At 47.2% G+C, this 24,411-nt stretch overlaps 1 protein-coding gene across 4 annotated transcripts in view; it reads left to right on the forward strand.

Annotated features, from left to right (window-relative positions):
* Positions 1-24,411, forward strand: part of LOC101945509 (ceramide synthase 2-like) — a 121,667-nt gene that overhangs the window by 94,173 nt on the left and 3,083 nt on the right. For all 4 annotated transcript variants that reach the window (XM_065578340.1, XM_065578341.1, XM_065578343.1 and 1 more), the window contains 6 exons: positions 882-939; positions 3,710-3,760; positions 9,687-9,779; positions 17,463-17,591; positions 18,209-18,315; positions 21,151-21,307. In XM_065578340.1, the coding sequence (XP_065434412.1) occupies positions 882-939; positions 3,710-3,760; positions 9,687-9,779; positions 17,463-17,591; positions 18,209-18,315; positions 21,151-21,307 (595 nt within the window). The remainder of the gene's footprint in view (positions 1-881; positions 940-3,709; positions 3,761-9,686; positions 9,780-17,462; positions 17,592-18,208; positions 18,316-21,150; positions 21,308-24,411) is intronic.

Here is a 24,411-nt window from a genome sequence, read left to right on the forward strand (position 1 = left end):
AGCAGCATTTTCCATACATAGGAGGAATAGAAAAATAAGGGATCAAAAATAAAGGAACGGGTCCAGTGAAATCCCCATAGTCTCTGCTAATCCCATTCCACTGAGCCCAGCTATCGTGCCAGGAGTCACACGCTGCTGAAAGGCTGCTTTGGCCAGGGATCACAGGTGCTGAACGGGTGTAGCCCTTGCGTATGTCAGGGTCAGAGAGAGGGAAGAGCCATGGTTTGTAGCCTGTTGCTCCTGGCATAAAAATATCCCAGTTCCCCTATACTCATTCCCTCCACCAATCCCAGAGATGTGTTAAACTGGGCTAGTTACCATATAAGGGAACAGGATTCTGGGAAGTGATAAGGGATTGGAATGGAGGCATCTTGACAAACACTTAGCACTTGAATATTTGGAATGAGGGAATTAAATGTACCTGTGTCACTGCAAGAGGTGGGGTGAAATCCAAGCTCTAATGACATCAATGGGAGTTTTGCCATGGACTTCACTGGAGCCCGGATTTCTCCTTGGGACTGGGACTCAGGAGAGATGGGTTCTATTCCCAGCGTTTATTCTCTGGGTGATCATGGGCAAGGCATTTACCCACTCTGTGCCTCAGTTTCCCCATCTGTACCGTGGAGATGATACTTTCCTATCTCCTATGAGGCTGAGCAATTACTGTTTGTAAAGTTCTTGGAGATCCTTGAATCGAAAGTGCTAGAGACATGCAAAGTATTACTATAATATATTATCACCTGGATGAGCATTTGATACCACCACAGCCCATATGCCTTTGACAATGTCACTGTTTGAATGAATGTCTGGCTGACACTGGGCACAGAGTTGCAGCCTGACCTCTGATGGAGTTCTAATGTGCTTTGTTTTGTTTGTTTTAGCTGGAGGTTTACATTTTACTTCATTTCTTTCTTCACTGGACTTGCTGTCCTGTATGATGTGAGTATATAAGCAGTGCCCACTCGGGTCAGCTGAAATGGAAGATTTTATAATTCAAACACATGTCCACTTGGACCTGAGCTTTCACACCCTCTGCAACGCACATCAGCCACTAGATGGTAAACATGTTTGGTCTTGATTAATTTAGGTTGGAGCTCAACCTCCAGCTTGGATGTGAAGGGATCCCTAGCAGCTTGTCAACCCCCCGAACCACTCATTCCCCTCTGTGATCATTTAGTGATATAGAAGGACGTGCACAGACAACCTTAACTCTAGCATCTCCTAACTTTTGAGTGCTTGACTTTGCAACCTTAATGTTCTTTTCCTGTGGTTTTTGTGGATGAAATGTCCTATGTTTTTAAAACCATATTGAGCCTCACATGGGTCAGCAGCAGGGTTGGGACTTCTAGATCCATAGCACACACCTCTGCCATGTGAGCTAATGGACAGCAGTAGTAGATTGTCATCCTCTACTTGGACTACACTAGAGGGGGATGAGACACACACTTGGCCAGTGGGAGTCAGAGATATTTGCTGACAGCAGAAGAATGGTGAGACTCAGGAATTTTCAGGTTCTAGAGGGGAGCGTCCTCTAGTGTTTACAGAGTCTTCTGCTTCCTCCCAGCCTGTGCCTGATCCTACCCAGCACCTCCATAGCTCTAGTCCATGTCCCTTTCTGCTCCAACACACACACATAGACTCTTATTGCTGCTTCTCACCATCCCCTCTGCCGGTTCTCTACCCCCTGCTGTCTCTAACCCTCACCAGCTTAGGTCCTCCCTCCTCACCCTTCTCAAGCTGCTTCCTCCATCTCCTCAGCATTAGCATTAGCAGGGGCCACCGAGAGCATAAGAGAGACAGTTTCCCCATTCTCAGTTCTGGCACCAAGGCCATGAAGAGCAACTATGGAGAAAGTCCTGCTTAGCTCTCCTGCCTGGGATGGAGCATGTCTGTCACTCTGTGGGATGGCGCATTGGCACATGCTCAGTCTGGGCAGCATTAGGAGCATGCTCAGTCCAGACGGACTCTTAGGAGAATTTAGCTGCCAACGTAACTAGTCTCAACTGAGGATGTGCAACCTGAGATTTTTCACAGACTCTTTGCTTGGCCAAGTCTGGTGTGATTTTTCACAGAGACAGCAAAAGGCACCTTCCTGACACCAGGATGACCCCTCGCTGTCTAATTTCAAGACCTGCTCTAGAGCACACAAGTGCTAGAGCATCTCAATAAAATGGTTATAAGAATATTTTTAAGATGTGAAAAACATCATATTTCCCCATTACCTCATTCTTGGAAATGACTGGACTTTTTTAGCAGAAACTTTCCCAAAATATTCCGCCTGAGGAAGAAACTCGGCACGGGAAATTTCATCTGGAACAGTTAACAATTGGCAAAGTTACAAGCAACTGAAAAAAGTCTTAAAATGAAAAGTGCCAGGCAACCTTAACAATAGGTGGTGCAACCAGCTCTGTCCATAATAAAACATGACAATGTATAATGGGAACAGGCCCAATTGTCACATTCTGGGTGTAATTCAGACCAGCGATGGGTTGTCTCGCCACCTGCCCCACAATGCTTTGCTCTTGTAGCTCCCACCCGGGGCCTCTCACAAATAGCCACCAGCATGCAGGTCACCCTGAGTGTCTGTGTATAGCTGCAGCCCTGGTCCAGCAGCTCTGACCCCAGCAGCCTGTCAGCAACACCCCAGCCACACTCTGGCTTCCAGCAGCCTTGGTTACTACCTGCAGGGTGACCCCAACACACTCCCAGTCCTGGATTTTCCCCAAAATATGTGTTCGGCACTGTCCATCCCTCTCCTGGACAGTACAGATATTAAGATCTGTTGCCTCTTGAAGGGGTCAATATTCAACAGTTTGCTAATTTAACTGGAGTTACCAAACAGCTCAGATTAAACACAGCACTGGATTGGTTTAGATTAAAAAATAAAACAGGTTTATTAACGAAAGAGTATAGGGTTTTAGGTGAATTCAAGTATAACAAAGGGTTACAAGCAAATAAAAGTGAAAACACACATCTAAAAGTCTAAAACTTCAACTTAATCTAGCAAGGTTTGGTTCAAGGCTTTGTTCAAGATGGTCTTTCTCACCCACAGTCTTCCAACAAGATGGCGACTGATCCTTTCCTTGGTCAGGATCTCTCCCCAGGCTCAAAGGTGCTGATTCCTTTGTCATCTTAGGTGAAAGAGAGAGAGAGAACTTGAGGTTCTCTGCCTCTTTCTTTTATAGTCCAGTGAACCATTGAGGTGGATTCTTCTCAAGATTTCCCCTCAAAGCAAAGTTTATTCAAACAATAAAGAAGGTGAGATGAAGTCTGGTGGAGAAGGAGGCTCCATGCTCCTTCTTCCTACCTATGTTGAAATGCAACTTTGCTTTGTCTCCTGCCATCTCCTCCCCTGCTGCCTGGAGGAGCCTGTTTACTACTTATATGTAAATTGAGGTAAACACGCATTCCTTTGTTTAGGATAGATCCCATTTAACAACCTTTGCCTAGGCTGGGCTGTGTGGTTTTGGACATGTGCTAATAACATCATACAGGGGGATTTCGTAACTTTACATATACTGTTGCTTCATATATTTCACCATGATATTATTGATGAGCAAGTTATTAGTTTTCAAATAATACCTCACAAAGCATATTCTGTACAGAGATTAGTACAATAGAGTGTAGGATACGAATACAGGGGTGCTTAGTGTATCTCCTGTTCATTAGGCAGCTGGTATTCTCATAGTTACACTTTGTTTCTTTACAGAAGCCCTGGTTTTGGGACCATAGAAAATGCTGGGTGGGGTATCCACAGCAGGTGAGTCACTCAGGTGCAAAGATCCATATCGCAAGTCACCTCTCATCCCTATGCAAACATCCAGTTACACTCCTTCACTTGCACTACTAGCATTAGAAATGGGCCTGAATGAAAACTCCAGACCCGCATGCAGCCAGAATCCAAACCCTGATCCCAAACCAATCTCCAGGTTATACCAGACCATCTTCTTGTATGGGTAACTCCAACTTCTGAGATACAGTGTGAAGGGGATACCTATCGATGACCTAGGTTTGATTCCAGAGACATCAGTCACCTCTGGACAGGCTTGTTACCTCTTCCCTCCTGTAGTGCTGTGAATTATGATTATTTTAGAGTTGGGGAGAAGGAGCCAACAGAGATGAGTGGGCAATTGGAGAAGTAAGAGGAAAATGAAGAGAGTTCTTGGTCATGGCAGCCAAAGCATAGTGGAGAATCAAGGAGGACGAGGGAGTGCTCCCAAGCATCAAGGTTTGAAGATGAGCTTGAGGATGGGGAGGGGCCCTTGGTCAGCAAGAGGACATTAAGAAGTTTTCGTGCATGTCTATAACAGAAGGTACATTCAGGTTGCTGTCTCATATCTGGTGGTGCTGAAGAATCACCTCTCAGGCAATGCGCTTCCTCACGAGGTCTGGCAGCAGCAGCGTCTCACACCTATCGAGCATAGTGGGTGGTCTCCTAAAGCTTTACACTGTCCAGGCCCAACCTTCATCAGTAAAAGCTGCAATGACGATCAGACCACTGCCTGTCACGTCTCCCGTGGACCCAGCCCAGGAGAACAGAAATGAACATTTACCAGCCAACGCACAAAATCCGCTCCCTGCTTTTTGTCTGGGTACTGATGATAGTGACAAAAATGCAAGATATTTTGCTTGTCAGTCAAGCCCCCAACACACACACACCACTCTCCACAGTCGAGAGGCCAAGAGCAATGTGGGGAGGCTGTAGCCAGGCATCTCCTGTTGTGTATGAGAGCTGGTGATGACAATGCCTCTCTCCTTATCCTGGACACACTCTGCCTCCTCTGGAGAAGACAGCACTAGCTGGCTGAATAGCAGCACGTGCACACACCCCCCGCATGCAGTAAAGGCAGCAGGCTGGCGTTCCAGCAGCTCTCAGAGAGGGCGTGTGAGGAGCGGAGCTGAGGTCCATCAGATGTGAACAAGCAAATTTTAATTTCCCAAGAATTCTTTCCATAAAAAACTAGAGCAGCTGCTTCATCCGAGCCTGGTGAAAAATCCTGTGAGTCAGTGTAAAGCCCTGAGCTGCCATTCTAGCTCCTCTCAGGAGAGCAGCTGTCAGTCTGTAGAGTCTGCATGAGGTTGCATGCTTGGCAGCAGCAGGCAACTACTAAGGAGATTTGTGGCGCTGCTACAGCAGATGGGTCATTGTGGCCCCTGCAAACCTCCTTGATAACTGGAATTTTAGCCCATCAGAGTTGGAATTCTACCTCACCCCTTTAGCTCCTCCTGAGCATTTCTCAGGGTATGCTGGGAAGGATAAGTCTGACCTTGGGAAGGATTTCCCATTGCAGTTCTCAGCGGGGAATTGTAAAATCCATGAGAAGGGCAGTGGGAAACTCAGTTCACTGTCATCACCGGTTTCAAACCCAGCCCTTAGCAAGGCTTGCTGCTGCTTTCTCATCTGATCGAACATTACATAAGAACGGCCATACTGGGTCAGACCAATAGTCCATCTAGCCCAATATCCTGTCTTCCAACAGTGGCTGGTGCCAGGTGCTTCAGAGGGAGAACAGAACAGGCAGTTTATCGAGTGATCCATCCCCTATCATCCAGTCCCAGCTTCTGGGAGTCACAGGTTAGGGACACCCAGAGCATGGAGCCGCGTCCCTGACCATCTAGGCTAATAGCCATTGACGGACCTATCCTCCATGAACGTATCTAGTTCTTTTTTTAACCCAGTTAATACTTTTGGCTTTCCTAATGTCCCCTGGCAACGAGTTCCACAGGTTGTCTGTGCGTTGTATATTTCCTTATGTTTGTTTTAAACCTGCTGCCTATTAATTTCATTGGATGACTCTGGTTCCTGTGCTATGTGAAGGGGCAAACAACATTTCCCTATTCACTTTCTCCACGCCAGTCATGATTTTATAAACTTTATCATATCCCCCCTTAGTTGTCTCTTTTCCAAGCTGAACAGTCCTAGTCTTTTTACCCTCTCTTCATGTGGAAGCTGTTCCATATCCCTAATCACATCTATTGCCCTTCTCTGCACTTTTTCCAATTCTAATATATCTGTTTTTCAGATGGGGCGACCAGATCTGCACCCAGCATTCAATATGTGGGCGTGCCATGGATTTATATAGAGGCAATATATTTTCTGTCTTATTATCTATCCCTTTCCTAATGGTTTCTAATATTGTTAGCTTTTTTACCTGCTGCTGCACACTGAAGAGATGTTTTCAGAGAATTATCCATGGTGACGCCAAGATCTCTTTCTTGAGTGGTAACAGCTAATTTAAATCCCATCATTTTGTATATATAGTTGGGATTAGATTTTTCAATGTGCATTACTTTGCATTTATCAACATTGATTTTATCTGCCATTTTGTTACCCGGTCACCCAGTTTTGTGAGATCCCTTTGTAACTCTTGTGGCAAATAGCCGATGCTACTGTGGTGAGTCCTGCGCTTTTTCTTGGTGTGGTGGGTCAGGGCGCCGCCTCTTGCCCCTCTTCTTGGGCGTGGTGCTCTCTGCTAGTGCCCTGGTGGAAGAGAGAGAGGAGCGGGGAAGGGACCCAGGTCCGCTCTCCTACTCCGGGTACCAGCCCCTTCAGCTTTGCTGGCTGCTTACCCTCTCTCCCTTTGGATAGAGTTTCCCTCAGTCCTCTGTGCTGGGGGAGTCCCTCTGCTCTGCTTGGGCAGTGTTCCCCTTCCCCTTGTCCTCTGGCTAACAGCAATACTCCTCCAAACTCTAGTCAGCTCTCCTTCTCTCTCTCTCTCTCTGACGGAAGGGGGGAGGGGTAATTAGGTCTTGGCCGGGGCCTTAATTGGCTGCAGGTGCTCCAATTACCTGGTAGTAACCTTTCCCTAGTCCACAGAGAATAAGGCCTTGATCATTCTAGGGTTTATATACCTCCCATCTACCACGCGCCTGCTGCTCTCTGGCTCTGTTGTATCACATTCTTCACAGTCAATCTGGACTTAATTATCTCAAGTAGTTTTGTGTCATTACAAACTTTGCTATCTCGCAGTTTACCCCTTATTCCAGATAATGTATGAATATGTTGAACATCACTAGTCCAAGTACAGAACCCTGGGGGACACTACTATTTACCTGTCTCCATTGTTAAAACTGACCATTTATTTCTACCCTTTGTTTCCTGTCTTTTAACCAATTACTGATCCATGAGAGGACCTTTCCTTGTATCCCATGACTTTGCTTAAGAGCCTTTGGGGTGGCACCTTGTCAAAGGTTTTCTGAAAGTCCAGATATACTATATCCACTGGTCACCCTTGTCCACATACTTGTTGACACCCTCAGAGAATTCTAATAGATTGGTGAAGCATGATTTTCCTTTTAGAAAGCCATATTGACTTTTCCCCAACATATTGTGTTCATCTACATGTCTGATAATTCTGTTCTTTACTATAGTTTCAACCAATTTGCTTGATACCGAAGTTAGGCTTACCACCCTGTAATTTCCAGGATCACCTCTGGAGCCTTTTTTAAGTAAACAATCATAGGATAAGAGGGAAGGTTCTCTCACGGATCAGTAACTGGTTAAAGATAGGGGGAAAGGGTTGAAATAAATGGTTTTCACAATGGAGAGAGGTAAATAGTGGTGTCCCCCAGCTTCTGTACTTGGACCAGTGATGTTCAACATATTCATACATTATCTGGAAAAAGGGATATATAGCAAGATAGCAAAGTTTGTAGATGATACAAAACTACTCGAGATAATTAAGTCCAGAGTTGACTGTGAAAAATTTGATACAACAGGGCCAGAGATAGTTAAGTCCAAAATAGACTGAAGAGTTACAAAGGGGTCTCACAAAACTGGGTGAATGGGCAACAAAATGGCAGATGAAATTCAATGTTGATAAGTGCAAAGTAATGCTCATTGGAAAATATAATCCCAAGTATACATACAAAATGATAGGGTCTGAATTAGCTGTTACCACTCAAGAAAGAGATCTGGAGTCATTGTGAATAATTCTCTGAAAACATCCACTCAATGTGCAGTGGCAGTCAAAAAAGCAAACAGAGTGTTATTATCTATTAGGAAAGGGATAGATAATAAGACAGTTAATATCATACTGCCAATATATTAATCCATGGTACTCCCATGTCTTGAATACTGCGTGCAATTCCGGTTGCCCCATCTCAAAAAGGATATATTAGAAATGGAAAAGGAACAGAGAAGGGGAAGAAAAATGATTAGGGGTATGAAACAGGAGAGATCAAAAAGACCTGGACTGTTCAACTTGGAAAAGAGACCACTAAGGTGGGGGATAAGATAGAAGTCTACAAAATCGTGACTGATGTGGAGAAAGTGAATAGGGAAGTATTATTTACCTTTTTAACATAACACAAGAACCAAGGGTCACCCAAAGAAATTAATAGGCAGCAGGTTTAAAACAAACAAAAGGAAATACTACTTCATACAACTCACAGTCAACTTGTGGAACTCATCATCAAGGGATGTTGTGACGGCCAAAACTATAAATGGGTTAAAAATGAATTGGATAAGTTCCTGCAGGGTAAGGTCCATCAATGGCTAATAGATTAGATGGTCAGGGATGCAATCCCATTCTCTGAGTGTCCCTAAGCCTCTGACTGCCAGAAGTTGGGACTGGATGACAGGATAGATCACTTGAAAATTGCCCTGTTCTGTTCTCTTGGTACAAGAATTTGTTGGTTCAGAAATCAAACCCCTTGCTGAATGAAGAAAAGGTTAAGCGGCAACTGGATCACGGGCTGTAGGTCCCAACACAGGCAGAGAATGTCTGATACCAGGCTGTCTCTTCTAGCAGACACATGCAGGACAATATCCTGTGGGTCCACAATGAAATCAGGAAAGTTCAAAACAGAAATAAGTTGCCCATGTTTAATAGTGGGAGTAATTAACCAGTGCAACAGATCAGCAAGGGATTTGCAAATCCTCCTTCATTTAGAGTCTCCTAATCAAGTCTGGGCATCTCTTGTCAAAAGATCTGCTTTAGCAGAATCTGTGGGCACATCCTCTTGCCTGTGTAATGCAGGAAGTCAGAATGGAGGTTCAGAATGGTCCCTCCTGGCCTTAAAATCTCTTAAATCTTGGGATAAAGGATGTTTGAATAAATGAAGTGAAAACATACAATCAAACTTACATTTAGGGAAAACAGAAGCAAAGGTGTATGTCCAATAATCCATGGCTATGTATCCGAAGAAGTGAGGTTTTTACTCACGAAAGCTTATGCCCAAATAAATCTGTTAGTCTTTAAGGTGCCACCAGACTCGTTGTTTATGTTAGTTGCAGTGGCTCAGAAATCATAATCATTTCTAAGCTGGTAAATTCTAGTGTAAGGAAGCCCCCTGATGTCCGCAAAAGACACAATTGCTAATTAAAATGTGTTCATCCTACAGAGCTGGGCTAGAACTTTGTCTTTTCAGCTGTGAAACCACAGGCTATTGCCTGGTGAGTGAACAGACATTTTTTGATAGCTGGTAGTAATAGATGGTTCCTTGACTGCATCATGGAACATCCTCTAGAGGGCAACATTACACTTAAAACCAGCACTTCCCACTGGAGCCAAGGGGCAATATCCCTCTATTCTACAGCATTCTTGTAAGGCCTTTCCCCTGAAATGCAGAGACCTGATCACTACCCAAAACTGTTTATTTTGTTGGTTGTTTTTTCCCCTTGCCCCAAGCCCATGGCGCTTGTGTGTGGGATATAACACAGCCTCTCCCTCTTGGTGTTGCAGCCCTTACTGCCCTCGGTGTTCTGGTACTACATGCTGGAACTCTCCTTCTATTCCTCGCTGGTCTGCACGCTGCCCTTTGATGTGAAAAGGAAGGTGAGTGGCAGCGCCATGGTGATGGGAATGGGGGCGCAAACTGGGCCGGGGCATCTGGAAGCCTGGAAGGGGGTCAGTTTGGTGAATGTGCCATGCTGCAATGTAACAAATTCAATCTGTCAATTGTACAAGTGTTACAGCCAATGTTAGAATGGAAGCTTTCCATTTCTACTGAGTCCAGCGTGGGATCATTACCTTACTAATTGAATGCAAGTTTCTTTTCATATCAGCTTTTAGTTGGAACAGTATTTCTGAAATCAGGACACTTGGTTATTCTTAACCAATCAACAATCACCCAGTCTCACATCAGTATACCGTCAACAGTTCACCCGTCAAGTGTAGATACAACCAATGTTCTAGGTGTGTACTGAATAGAGTTTTGCAAACAATTGTCAAAGCGTAGTGTTGGGGCTTACACCAAGGAACAGTCAAATCACCAAGATTTCTTGCTACATTTACTTATGATCAGCAGTTCTTTAGTACTGAACACATTTATCAACTTCCAGTGTTTCTTCAAGGTGCAAGGATGGACTTGTCTTTAAGGCACTTTCAAGAGTGTGGTCCCTGCTATTTCAGTGGTTTAGTTTGCAAGGGCCAACTTTAGAACATCAAAAGCAGTTGCTTAAAGTTATGGTTAGGCCAATTTGCTTTGACTTATAAAGGAGGGCAGGTTATAGCATTAGTTACAATCTAAAATATGGTTAGAGATCTCACTAGAGCATGCAGACTCAGCAAGATAACTAACCTTCAGTTATTTTGTATTAAAGAATAGAAGGAAAAATACAATTTTTGAAATGAAATCTCACCATTTTTTATCCTGTTAACCCTGCAATGGGGAGAGTCCTTTCCACATGACTGTTCTGGGCATCTGTCACCTTCCTTGCGGGTTCTGCCCATACCCACCTGGTGATCTCAGTTTTATGTACCTCATTGGATGGGGCTACCCTCTGATTTCTATTGGATTCTTGCCATCTGAGTGCTCAGATTCCAGTGCTCTGAGTTTCTCTGCTGCTTCCATCAGCATTCAGTAGATGGTGTTGGCTTAGGACAGATTTCTTCAGTCCTTTTCTTATTGCAGGTTTTTTTATGTTTGATTCTTTTCAAGGATTGTATTTCAATATTAGCTCACATTATTTATTGGAATTTCCCCTTCTAGGCTGTTTCTTATAGTAATGCAAAGTTATACCCTGGTTTATATCTTTTAACACTCTGCTTCCTTGTGCCATACAAATCGTATTGCTTCTAGAGTGCCACAATTATTTATAATGAAAACCAACAAAACCTCTTATAATCTTCCAAACTTGATGGACATGCTTCACACATTCTTTGATTGTACATATGCATTTTGTGTTTTTTAGGGTTTGCAACAGAACAAGAGACATTACCCACATATAAAGAGATGTAGATCTGACTGCCAGGCCAAGCAAATATGCATCATTAATTTGGGATGAAAGACATATTGATGAGGCAAAACAGATTATCCATGATATATTTGATTTACAAGGCAAATAAATGTATAGTTTCATTTGGGGTGAAAACGTGTGATTTGAGTTTCTTGGGATAACCAGCAGTTTGCCCCACTTGTTGACCTTCAGTCTCACAACAAGTTACTTCTAGTTTGGTTAACTCCCAGCTCCCAATCCAGCTCTTGACCAATTCCAAGTGTGCAATGGGCCACTTTGCATAGGAAAGCTGGATGTTACCCTTGCATGGTAACATTTTGGAGGCCTTTTAGCTAAGTTGGGAGGTAGGAAGAGGCTTTATCTATATGTAAATTATGGGAGATTTGTGCCTCTGTGGTTAACAATCTTCCCATCTATCCATTTTAGTTTCTATTCCTGGGGGGTGGAACTCCGAACCATAGTTGAACTGTGTGTCCTTAGACAAAGGCGATGTCTGCATTACAGACCTTAGAGTGGCACAACTGTAAGGTCTCCCGGGTAGCTGCTGTATGCCGACCGGAGAGAGCTCTACCGCCAGCATAATTAAACCACCCCAACGAGCAGTGCTAGCTCTGTCGGCAGGAGAGCGTTTCCCTCCAACGTAGCACTGTCCACACCGGCGCTTCTGTCGGTGAAAAGTATGTCAGTCGGGGTGTTTTTTTCACGCTCCCGACCAACAAATGTTTTACAGACAAAAGTGATAGTGTAGACATAGCCAAAGTGTCTCACATGATGTTAATCATTTTCTTATTGTCTTTACTTGCTGGGTGGATCCTATTTTGTGATAACAGAAGTGGATATTTTCTAATCTTCGAGGGCCAGGAGACATTAAGTTATTAATCATTCAAGACATATCACTTGTCTCTACCTCTTGCACTTCACACTGAAGAGAATATTCTCCCTCAGACTGTGTGCGCTGGCCTGGTCATCGGTTCTGCCGGGCTCACTCCTCACTGGTTAGACTGGGTTCCTCTTCACAACAGGGCTTCCCTCCCCTCTGGGAAGGTGGAGAACACATGGCCAAACTTCCAAAGGTGCCATCTTCTTTAGGGTGTCCAACCTTCGGAGTTGTGAGCTGGGAACCCCCAAAGTTGTGAATGTTTTTGTAAATTCTGCCCTTGATCTGCCATGCCACACTGGTGCTGGAGATGGGAATAGAAACAGCTGACTGCCATGCAGGCTGTACATGTCCATGTGGCCAGGGCTTCAGGAGACATGGGGCTCTGTGTGGTTGCATAGGCTTAAGGCTGCCATATAAGGCTTCATGTGCAGAGGGGAGGGTGTGTGCATTGCAGGCATTAGGTGAGTTTCCGGTATAGGTGAGGTGAGGGTGTAGGCATGCACATGGGCACAGAGCAGAGGTGGGAGCCAATGTTGCTCTAGGGCAGAGGGGAGGTTTCTCTTTGCCTCCTCACTGTAGAGGCATAGGTCTGTGTTGTCAGTTGGGTGCGTGTGTGCTCTCTCCAGGTGCTGTCCCAGGTTCAGCAGACCTCAATAGTACTACTACTAGGGGGAGGGATAGCTCAGTGGTTTGAGCATTGGCCTGCTAAACCCAGGGTCATGAGTTCAATCCTTGAGGGGGCCACTTAGGGATCTGGGTTAAAATCAGTACTTGGTCCTGCTAGTGAAGGTAGGGGGCTGGACTCAATGATCTTTCAGGGTCCTTTCCAGTTCTATGAGATAGGTATATCTCCATATATTATTTTGGGCCCCACACTACAAGAAGGTTGTAGAAAAATTGGAAAGAGTCCAGCGGAGGTCAACAAAAATGATTAGGGGGGCTGGAGCACATGACTTATGAGGAGAGGCTGAGGGAACTGGGATTGTTTAGTCTGCAGAAGAGAAGAATGAGGGGGGATTTGATAGCTGCTTTCAACTACCTGAAAGGGGGTTCCAAAGAGGATGGATCTAGACTGTTCTCAGTGGTAGCAGACGACAGAACAAGGAGTAATGGTCTCAAGTTGCAATGGGGGAGGTTTAGGTTGGATATTAGGAAAAACTTTTTCACTAGGAGGGTGGTGAAGCATTGGAATGGGTTACCTAGGGAGGTGGTGGAATCTCCTTCGTTAGAGGTTTACTAGGTTCGACGGGGACAGGTGAGCAAAGCCCACAGGTAAGTGGGGAACATGGAGACCGGGGAGATGGGTCGGAAACGAGAGGGAGTGTGGGCTATATTGGCAGAGAGAAAGGAGAGTCAGGACAAAACTGGGAGGAAAGATCAAACCAGTATCTTAGATGCCTATATACAAATGCGAGAAGTATGGGGAATAAGCAGGAAGAACTGGAAGTGCTAATAAATAAATACAACTATGACATTGTTGGCATCACTGAAACTTGGTGGGATAATACACGTGATTGGAATGTTGGTGTGGATGGGTACAGCTTGCTCAGGAAGAATAGACAGGGGAAAAAGGGAGGAGGTGTTGCCTTATATATTAAAAATGTACACACTTGGACTGAGGTAGAGATGGACATAGGAGACGGAAGTGTTGAGAGTCTCTGGGTTAGGCTAAAAGGGGCAAAAAACAAGGGAGATGTCATGCTAGGAGTCTACTACAGGCCACCTAACCAGGTGGAAGAGGTGGATGAGGCTTTTTTCAAGCAACTAACAAAATCATCCAAAGCCCAAGATTTGGTGGTGATGGGGGACTTCAACTATCCGGATTTATGTTGGGAAAATAACACAGCGGGGCACAGACTATCCAACAAATTCTTGGACTGCATTGGAGACAACTTTTTATTTCAGAAGGTTGAAAAAGCTACTAGGGGGGAAGCTGTTCTAGATTTGATTTTAACAAATAGGGAGGAACTCGTTGAGAATGTGAAAGTAGAAGGCAGCCTGGGTGAAAGTGATCATGAAATCATAGAGTTTGCAATTCTAAGGAAGGGTAGAAGGGAGAACAGCAAAATAGAGACAATGGATTTCAGGAAGGCAGATTTTGGGAAGCTCCGAGAGCTGATAGGTAAGGTCCCATGGGAATCAAGACTGAGGGGAAAAACAACTAAGGAGAGTTGGCAGTTTTTCAAAGGGACACTATTAAGGGCCCAAAAGCAAGCTATTCCGCTGGTTAGGAAAGATAGAAAATGTGGCAAAAGACCACCTTGGCTTAACCATGAGATCTTGCACGATCTAAAAAATAAAAAGGAGTCATATAAAAAATGGAAACTAGGACAGATTACAAAGGATGAATATAAGCAAACAACACAGGAATGCAGGGGCAAGATTAGAAAGGCAAAGGCACAAAATGAGCTCAAACTAGCTACGGGAATAAAAGGAAACAAGAAGACTTCTTATCAATACATTAGAAGGAAGAGGAAGACCAAAGACAGGGTAGGCCCACTGCTTAGTGAAGAGGGAGAAACAGTAACAGGAAACTTGGAAATGGCAGAGATGCTTAATGACTTCTTTGTTTCGGTCTTCACCGAGAAGTCTGAAGGAATGCCTAACATAGTGAATACTAATGGGAAGGGGGTAGGTTTAGCGGATAAAATAAAAAAAGAACAAGTTAAAAATCACTTAGAAAAGTTAGATGCCTGCAAGTCACCCGGGCCTGATGAAATGCATCCTAAAATACTCAAGGAGCTAATAGAGGAGGTATCTGAGCCTCTAGCTATTATCTTTGGAAAGTCATGGGAGACGGGAGAGATTCCAGAAGACTGGAAAAGGGCAAATATAGTGCCCATCTATAAAAAGGGAAATAAAAACAACCCAGGAAACTACAGACCAGTTAGTTTAACTTCTGTGCCAGGGAAGATAATGGAGCAAGTGATTAAGGAAATCATCTGCAAACACTTGGAAGGTGGTAAGGTGATAGGGAACAGCCAGCATGGATTTGTGAAGAACAAATCATGTCAAACCAATCTGATAGCTTTCTTTGATAGGATAACGAGCCTTGTGGATAAGGGTGAAGCGGTGGATGTGGTATACCTAGACTTTAGTAAGGCATTTGATACGGTCTCGCATGATATTCTTATCGATAAACTAGGCAAATACAATTTAGATGGGGCTACTATAAGGTGGGTGCATAACTGGCTGGATAACCGTACTCAGAGAGTTGTTATTAATGGTTCCCAATCCTGCTGGAAAGGCGTAACGAGTGGGGTACCGCAGGGGTCTGTTTTGGGACCGGCTCTGTTCAATATCTTCATCAACGACTTAGATATTGGCATAGAAAGTACGCTTATTAAGTTTGCGGATGATACCAAACTGGGAGGGATTGCAACTGCTTTGGAGGACAGGGTCATAATTCAAAATGATCTGGACAAATTGGAGAAATGGTCTGAGTTAAAGAGGATGAAGTTTAACAAAGACAAATGCAAAGTGCTCCACTTAGGAAGGAAAAATCAATTTCACACATACAGAATGGGAAGAGACTGTCTAGGTAGGAGTACAGCAGAAAGGGATCTAGGGGTTATAGTGGACCACAAGCTAAATATGAGTCAACAATGTGATGCTGTTGCAAAAAAAGCAAACATGATTCTGGGATGTATTAACAGGTGTGTTGTGAGCAAGACACGAGAAGTCATTCTTCGGCTCTACTCTGCTCTGGTTAGGCCTCAGCTGGAGTATTGTGTCCAGTTCTGGGCGCCGCATTTTAAAAAAGATGTGGAGAAATTGGAAAGGGTCCAAAGAAGAGCAACAAGAATGATTAAAGGTCTTGAGAACATGACCTATGAAGGAAGGCTGAAAGAATTGGGTTTGTTTAGTTTGGAAAAGAGAAGACTGAGAGGAGACATGATAGCAGTTTACAGGTATCTAAAAGGCTGTCATAAGGAGGAGGGAGAGAACTTGTTCACCTTAGCCTCTAAGGATAGAACCAGAAACAATGGGTTTAAACTGCAGCAAGGGAGGTCTAGGTTGGACATTAGGAAAAAGTTCCTAACTGTCAGGGTGGTTAAACACTGGAACAAATTGCCTAGGGAGGTTGTGGAATCTCCATCTCTTGAGATATTTAAGAGTAGGTTAGATAAATGTCTATCAGGGATGGTCTAGACAGTATTTGGTCCTGCCATGCGGGCAGGGGACTGGACTCGATGACCTCTCGAGGTCCCTTCCAGTCCTATAATCTATGAATCTATGAATAAGGTCAGGCTTGACAAAGCCCTGGCTGGGATGATTTAGTTGGGAATTGGTCCTGCTTTGAGCAGGGGGTTGGACTAGATGTCCTCCTGAGGTCCCTTCCAACCCTGATATTCTATGATTCTACCTAGAAAGACCACAGGCTCGGTTCAGTAGCGAAGGCCAGGTTTATTGTCGATGAAGCACGGTCCTAGCACCCCATAGGAGATACAGGCTCACTAACAGATGTGTGCCCAGGACAATGGACCAGCTCAGTCAGCAGCAGGACTTTCTGCTGCCCCCTCAGCTGAACGAATGTGCCTCTCCTATGATTTCTCTTTTATACATTGATACAAACGAGTTACCTATCTAGGGTGACTGGATAGCAAGTGTGAAAAATCGGGACGGGCTGGGGGGGTAATAAGCGCCTATATAAGAAAAAGCCCCAAATATCAGGACTGTCCCTATAAAAGCAGGACATCTGGTCACCCTATACATATCACACTCCTGACGTGGTTAGTTACCAGCCCTACACCTGGGTCCTGCTGGCTCAAACAAAACATCCCCATTGATTATTCTGTCCTCCTGTCCTTAGCAAGGACAGGAGGACAGAATAATCAATCTCCCAGGAATGTGTTAACATGTCTGTCCTGTACTTAGTACTTAGGAGTGCCTGTGTCTTACCCGTGCTCGCTGTACCTCTGCCAAGTTCTGGACAGTGTGCTTGTGAGCAAGCGTCTGCCCTATGCCAGGGGCCTGACTTTGGCTCCTAGCATTGCCTGGCTTTGCTGACTGTGGTTCAGGCCTCAGGTCCGGCCCCAGACCCCGTGCTCCAGGCCCTCTTGATCTACTACAGTTTGTAAGAGTTGTGTGTGTGAGAGTTTGCCCGGATCAGACCGTGTTTGCCACCATTGACTTTCTTCCCATTTTTCTGGTTGTGGGTCATCCAAGAGCCATGGGTGCCTCACGCTTTCACAGCCACCAGGGAGTAGACAAAGTTCTCTTGGCGGCTCAGAGCTCTAGAATGTGGCCAGGTTAGAGAGCTGCTGTGGGAGCTGCTTCGTGCCTCATAGCAGGAAGAGATTTTATTTCTGGTCAGGAGGAGAACGTGCTCTGCCCAGGAGAGAGGGTGTCTCTTGCGTTTTAATCTCTGCTTTACATGCTCATCCCTTTTCTCATCAGGACCTTAGTCAGCAGATTGTCCACCATGCAGCTACCATCTTCCTGATCTGTTTCTCCTACTGTGCCAATTACCTCCGCATTGGGACACTGGTGATGGTGATCCATGATGCTTCAGACTGTATCCTAGAGGTGAGCACCACAGGCTATGGGAGGGCTAAATCGCTGTGCAGCCCACGAGAACCTGCACTTGGTTTTCCAATAAATCCAGGGCAAGTCCAGTGAGTCAATGCAGAAGCTTACAGCTGGAGACTTGTGCTGGAGCCTGGCTAAATCCACATGTGAAATGAGCTATGTGGTCTCAGACTTGTCTCTAGTGGACATTTCTCCATACTCCAGTTCTGCACTCTTGGCGGTCTCTGTCAGCGGGAAAAGCAGGGTCATGGCCAGTCAGCGCTGAACGGGAGGAGCTGGGTGGGCTCTGGCCTGGCACACCCCACGGTGATGCAGGCGAGTTGAAGAACGCTGGCTGCGCTAGTGGAGCCCAGGATTGGAAAAGCAGGTGCTGCAGCTCCGGAGGATGGGCCATTGGCAGAGAACTGTGGAGGCCACATGCCCCCAGCCTCGTGCCTCACCCCTGTCTGGGTTGGGAGATCAGTCTTCACAGCCTTGTCCATCCTAGACTCCCTGCTGAGGGGGCCAACAGTGGGACTTGCGTGCTGCCCCCTGCCCCTCTCCCCATGTCTTCCCGCCAGGCGGTCGCTGCTGGGGCACTCTCCCAGACTGCTCTCTTTTACTTTTCTTTTCAGCCAACCAAGATATTCAATTACATGAAGTGGAGACGAATTTGTGATGGGCTCTTCATCATCTTCTCAGCTGTTTTCCTCATCACCCGTCTGCTTATTTTCCCCTACAAGTGAGTCTGCGCTGGAGTATGGCTCTTCAAATGGGCGTCCTGGGGAATCAGTTCAGAGTCAGGAGCAGCCGGCCTGGCCCCAAATCCCCAGCGACAGCCTCTGCTTCCTCCGTCCCCAGGCACCTGCCCCTCCTTAGCAGGACTGCAGCACATGCATATGTGACCAGCCTTGCTCCAGGGGTGAGCTGGGCAGACATGGCCTTGGAGGCTGGCAGACTAGAGTGATTCCCTGGCACAGGGTGTTTCCATGAGTTACCATCTCACACAGGCCTCTGGGCGGTCATTCCCCACCCCCCCTGGGCTGCTCACCTGCCACAGGTCTCCTCAGCTCTGTAATGGCTCTACCCCGGCGTATGAGCACACCGTTCCGAGACCAATTCCTTCCAAGTCTGTGCCTGAGTCTGTAGAAAAGCCTGAAGCGTGACGCAGAAGTGTGAACCCTCCTGCCCCCATTCATCAGACTGGAGAATCAACTTCGGTGTCCTCATTAACTGTTCAGGCGTTGATGGGTTCAGGGGAGGGAAGCATATGTGAATGAAGCCTGCGGGGCTGGGAACTGGGAGATGTTGCAGCAAAGGACATGCAGAGGGAGGAGCACAGGAGGCTCCCAGGACCCAGGAAGATGGGGAGAGAGGGAAAAGGGGATGGGGAAAGAAGGGGCAGGAACTGAGGTGGCCTGAAGGGGAGCATATCCCCCATGGAGGGGATGGAGGGCATTTCCCCATGGAGTGACAAATGTGACAGTAAGAAAGCGGGCCAATAATAACTAAACATGTAGTTACTGCAGAAAAGCCAGATTCTTCCCTTGGTCTCTGTGCAGCACCCCCAGGGGGAGCACTGTTTGCATCGCGAGGGGTCTGTAGTTCTGCGTGTATCCCTGGCCCCTGACCATCATTAAAGGTGGAATCCAGCCACTCCCCCAGGTGCGGTGACACCCAGTGCTGGGGTATGGTTGTACTTCACTTTTCATACAGATATGGGAAAATCAGTCCAGAAAAACAGACAATAGACAAACAACTAACTTACAACCTAGGTCAGTTTTTAAAATATCCCTCTGGCTGTTCTCAGCCCCGCCGGGGAGCTCAGAGCCCATCAGACAGACACACAGAAACAATGTGTTTGTAGCTCACTCAGAGCCAGAAGTGTGATTAGGCTCCAGGCAGCACTTAAGGAGCCCTAGAAATAATTGGGGAGCTGTGACCCAGCACAGCCTGCATGGGTTGGGACTGGCAGGCTGAGCATGGAGGATCTCAGGCCCCAGGAGAAGGGTTGAGGATACAAGTGAAGGTACAAACAATGCTGCAGGGTCAGATAGCAGCCAGTTACTTTCCCACGTGGACAGGTCAGTCCTAATCCCTTCTCTCTCCATCTGTCACATTTACTCCTTTCCAATGAAGCCAGATGAAGCTTTCAGCAGCTGCCAGCCAGAGCCAGGGGCAGCTGCTCACTCAGCTGCACAGCAAAAAACTGAAAGGGGAGAAGCAGTTCTCGGCAGCGGCACTGACGATTGTCTGTAGATCAAAGGGTGCGAGCCAGTCAGCCAGCCCCTGCAGTTTGGTCTTTGAAAAAATAAGGGGAGGATGGGGCCGTGACAAAACCAGGTGTGAAGGGAAAGTGTTGGACCTGTTGCCGGCCCAGAGGGCCCGAGAGGGCAACAGGGTAAGCTGTTTGTGTGCAAGCTTTTATTTTGTAATTGCTGGCGGTTTTGCAGAGCCAGCAATTAGAAGGTGGGCGGTCTAGGGAATGTGCGAATTAGGGAGCAGCAGATCCTGTGGCTGGCCCAGAGAAACTTGAGAGAAAAGCCCAAAGCCCACAGTGCACCTGGCCAATTGTACAACGCTGTATGTGGGGATGGAGCGGAGCACAGGGGCAGATTTCAAGCACCACATTCCTTCTGTGATCCCCTTATGCCCTGAGGCCTGCTCCCCCATATCCCTACCCGGCCTGCACATGTTGTTATTGCTCACCAGATGGTCAACGCCCTTTAAAGCTCTAGCCGCAGTATTTGAGTCTCCTGTGGCTGGGAGTCCTGCAGCTGACTATGGCTGGTGTGAGCAACTAGTTCCTTTCATTCGTCCGGCCATTCCCCAAATTCGGTTACAATCTGCTCGTGGACAGGGAAGCCATGTTTTCAAACGTGGCCTCTTGCTTTGGATGCCCACTTGAGATGCACCAGCAGCCTGATTTTCAGAGATGCTGAGCACCCCTAACTCCACCTGCAGTCAAAGTCCTGGTCACCTCAGGCTCCTCTAAATCCCATTCGCCGTAATGGCCCCCAGGGATGGTGAGAGCACAACTGCACTCTGATCACACCCCCGTGTGACCCCTGCACTGGGAGCTACGCTGGCTCACCACCACCTGGGGATCTTCCCACCCAACTAGCTGGTGCCAGTGGCCTTGTGGCTGCTCTGTGCCACCAGATGGGTGCAAAGCAGTGGGGGTGAGGGGAGGGCTGGAGGATCTGGCCCAAAAATGCAGTCTGCCACCATGCCCCAGAGGCAGCTGCCCCTGCTGCCTTGTAGCCCTGCTGAGCACAGGCCAGGGCTTTGGCAGGCAACCCAGTAAGGATGGCATCTGAGTGAGATGTAGAACCAGCAGTGAGAGATGCAGTGCTAAGGCCTGGAGCATGCGGCAGGAGCTCTTCCTCTCTAGGGTCTGTGCTCAGCAAAGGAGAGCTAAGTACAGCTCATCCCTAGGTGGGTGCTGGGGGCTGGCTCCCAAGTGTCCTTTGTAGGGACCGATGTGCACCCATGGCTAGAGCTGAACCTTGTGGGGTTGGCTTGTGATTCCTGCTAGGATCTTGACTGTTACTCACGGGGACTCTCTGTTCTGCAGGGTGCTCTACAATACGTACTACTACTCCATGGAGCTCTACCAGCCCTTCTTCGGGTACTATTTCATGAATGCTCTCCTGATGATTCTGCAGCTGCTGCACGTCTTCTGGTCCTGTCTAATCATTCACATGGTCTACAGATTCATCCTGTGTGGCACGGTATGGATCCACTAACAGTCCTGTACCCTCCCGGGATTCTCAATTATCCATCCATGGTGGATTCTGCATCCTACTAGAATCCAAGGGCTTATATTCCTTGCAGTGCAGAGGTGGGGCCAGGCTCACAGGCAGTCTTGGCCCTAAAGGTGAAACTTCCATGGAAGTTAATAATGGGCCCAAACCTGACATCTTTATTCAGGGGGGATCCATGCTTGAGTCAAAGGAAGCTTTGCCTGAGTAAAACTTGCATAAAGACGTAGTCAGGACCTCCAAATTGGGGCCAATGTGATTTGCATTTGCACGATTACAGAAATTGGAAAAGGGGAACTCTGTCATGTCACTGACAGTCCCCGGCAGCATCTTCCCCAGGGCTCCTCCAGTCCCACCTTTTCCCATGTAAGTGTTATTGATACACCTTGTGACTCTAATCGCCAGCATGTTCCATCACACTGAGCCTGCTGCACAGAAGGAAATGCTCTCCCAAAGGCACAGGCACAGACTTAGCAATGTTAGATTGCCAGAAGTCAGGCTGTAGGACAGGGCAGTGGGGTATGCCCATTAGCAGTAGCAGGGAGGACGAGGATGGTGACAGATGGGAGCGTGGGGTGGCTATTCCCAATTGTGATCCCCACACATGGTGTATATTGTGCCTAGGAGAAGAGCCCATTGAAGGGAGATGCTCCATCTGCAGTCTCCTAAGACAAGAACGCAGGTGGTGGCAAGGGACTGGAGACTCTTGCAGCACCTTATGGAACAGGGCATGAGACCACATCAGCAATGGGGACCTCCACAAAACATCTTGCTCCTCAGACAACTTGGGAGCCTCAGTGAGCCAGTGTTCCTCAGCCAGACTCTGTTGCCTAAACCAGGTGGAGGAGAAATCGCTTTCCTCCCTCGGGTTTCCACTCCAGAGCTCGAGGAGAGTCTTCCTTCTTTGCCAGGAGGTGTGCAGACTGGCTCTGAGATTCTTTTGGTACATGAGGTAGAGCTGGCCATCTACCTACTCTCCAGTGCCAAGGCAGCATCAGGTCGGTGCTGTACCATCGACTCCAATATCTGTGGGACACCTATTGAGTCTGGTACCAACAACATCGGCACCAGCTGTTTCCACGCCTTTAGCATGCCAGGCAGAATCAGACTTCTTTTGCCTCCCTGTTCCTGATTTCCCAGTTAGTCAGGAGCATTCAGCTGCCAGGTCCTTGTCAGTACAGATGGTGCTGCCTGGAGCGATTGTTGATATGTCCCAATTGTCGGCACCAGCTTCAGCACCACCTAACTAACACTCAGAGTGCACAGCCAAAGTCGGCCTTCTGATCGGTACCCAGGACTCCATCGGCACAGTTCCTATCTTTGATATCAATAACGACTGTGGTGCAGGCCACATCTTCAGGATCAGTACCAACCCCGGCGCCATCCCATATGGGAGTGTGATGCCCCTGCCTGGCCTCAGGGCACCGATTTCCTTGGCCATGATGCTGATGCAGTCAGCGTTTGGGTTCTGGACGAGGCTGGACACTTGTTCATTCTACTGGGGTAGCTTCCTCCGTTACCTTCTGAAGACTGAGGGTTCATTGGGATCAAGTTTGGAGACATCCTCCCCTTCTCCCTCACCATCCAGACACTGTTCTAGGAGATGGTTGAGACCTCCTATACACCACAATCGGTACCAGGATTGGCACAGTTCCCACAGCAGAGACAGGCATTCTTGGCCCAGTTCCTACCGGCCAGCAATGCCATATCTCTATCCTCCATGGGAAGTTTCATGTTTGGTAAAGTTCCAACCCTCTACCCACTCCAGGGCCAAGTCACCCAACCAACCCGTGATGCCACCTGCTTGGCCACCTACATTACAGACTCACATGGAGGCTGCTTCCTCAGAGCAGGTTCAGACTGAGCCACTTATATAGGGACCTGTACTGCAGCAGGAAAGTCCATTGGCTCCACTTCCATCTTCATCCTAATCCCCCGATGACTCTATGGTACTGGAATGTTCCTCTCCAGTGCCTGAAGATTTTAAGGTACATCAGGAGCTTCTCAGACGAATGGCTTCAGCCTCGGTATTCAGGCTGAGTTTGTGCACCGTCTGGTAGACTTTCTTCAGTCCTCGGCCCTGGGGAGGGTCACTCGCCCTACAAATGAAGCACTGTTAGAACCTGCCCGAACTTCATGGAAGACCCCAGGTTCCTTGCTGTCTTCAGCAAATTGTACAGACCAGCATTATTACATTCCCATGCAGGGGTTCAAGTGCTTTTATTCGCATCCTGCTCTTAACTCTCTTGTTGTAACCCCGCAGCTAATGAGAGGTCGCGGTGAAGGAGATACAAATCCACACCCTGGGACAAACAGGCTAAGAGGCTGGATCTCATAGTAAGAAAAATCTACTCGACTTTGCCCTTTCAAATGCACATTGCAAATCAGCATGCACTGCTGTCCAGATATGATTTGTAGCTGATGAGGAAGACCCTGTCTTTTAGCTGTGATTGAAGATGGCAACGGCTCCTTCTGGGAGAAGAGAAAAGGCAATCCGAGCCAGACTGGAGCAGCTGCTGTTAAAGTCCGATCCTGTTTTCTTTAAGACAAACACACATCAAAGGGGAGAGAAAGGACCAGCAAAGACAGAGAATGCAGCTTCTGTCTCTAGAGCTGACTCTTACTTGCAAGCTCCCTGCTGGAGAGAAACAGGTCCAGCCCACGGTGAGATCTGGCAAACTTGTACCAGCATTGGGCTGTCTACAGCAGTGCTTTTAGCTGCCTCACTGGACATGTTCTGACAGCAGTGCTGCAAAAGCGCAAGTCTTGGCTGGCTACACCAGGCTTTTATTAGACAGAAACGGAAAGGAGAGAGGGAAGAGGAGAAGAAAGGTGGGGCGGGGGAATGACACACAAAGGAGGCGATGGGAACAGGAACCCACCTCTCCCATCCCAGCTGTTCAGGAGCTAGCGGAAGCCAGAGGAGGTGGTGAGAGGTGAGCACGTCTCTCAGGATCAGGGCGCCGAAGATAGAATAGTCCCCCATGGATTCTGGGGCCCCAGGAGATGGTGAGGTGGGAGCCATGATGGTGAACTCGCTCCTTTCAATCCATCTGGTGTCTCACAGACATTTT

This window comes from Chrysemys picta, chromosome 25 (assembly GCF_011386835.1).
Source record: "Chrysemys picta bellii isolate R12L10 chromosome 25, ASM1138683v2, whole genome shotgun sequence".
Taxonomy (NCBI): Eukaryota; Metazoa; Chordata; order Testudines; family Emydidae; genus Chrysemys; species Chrysemys picta.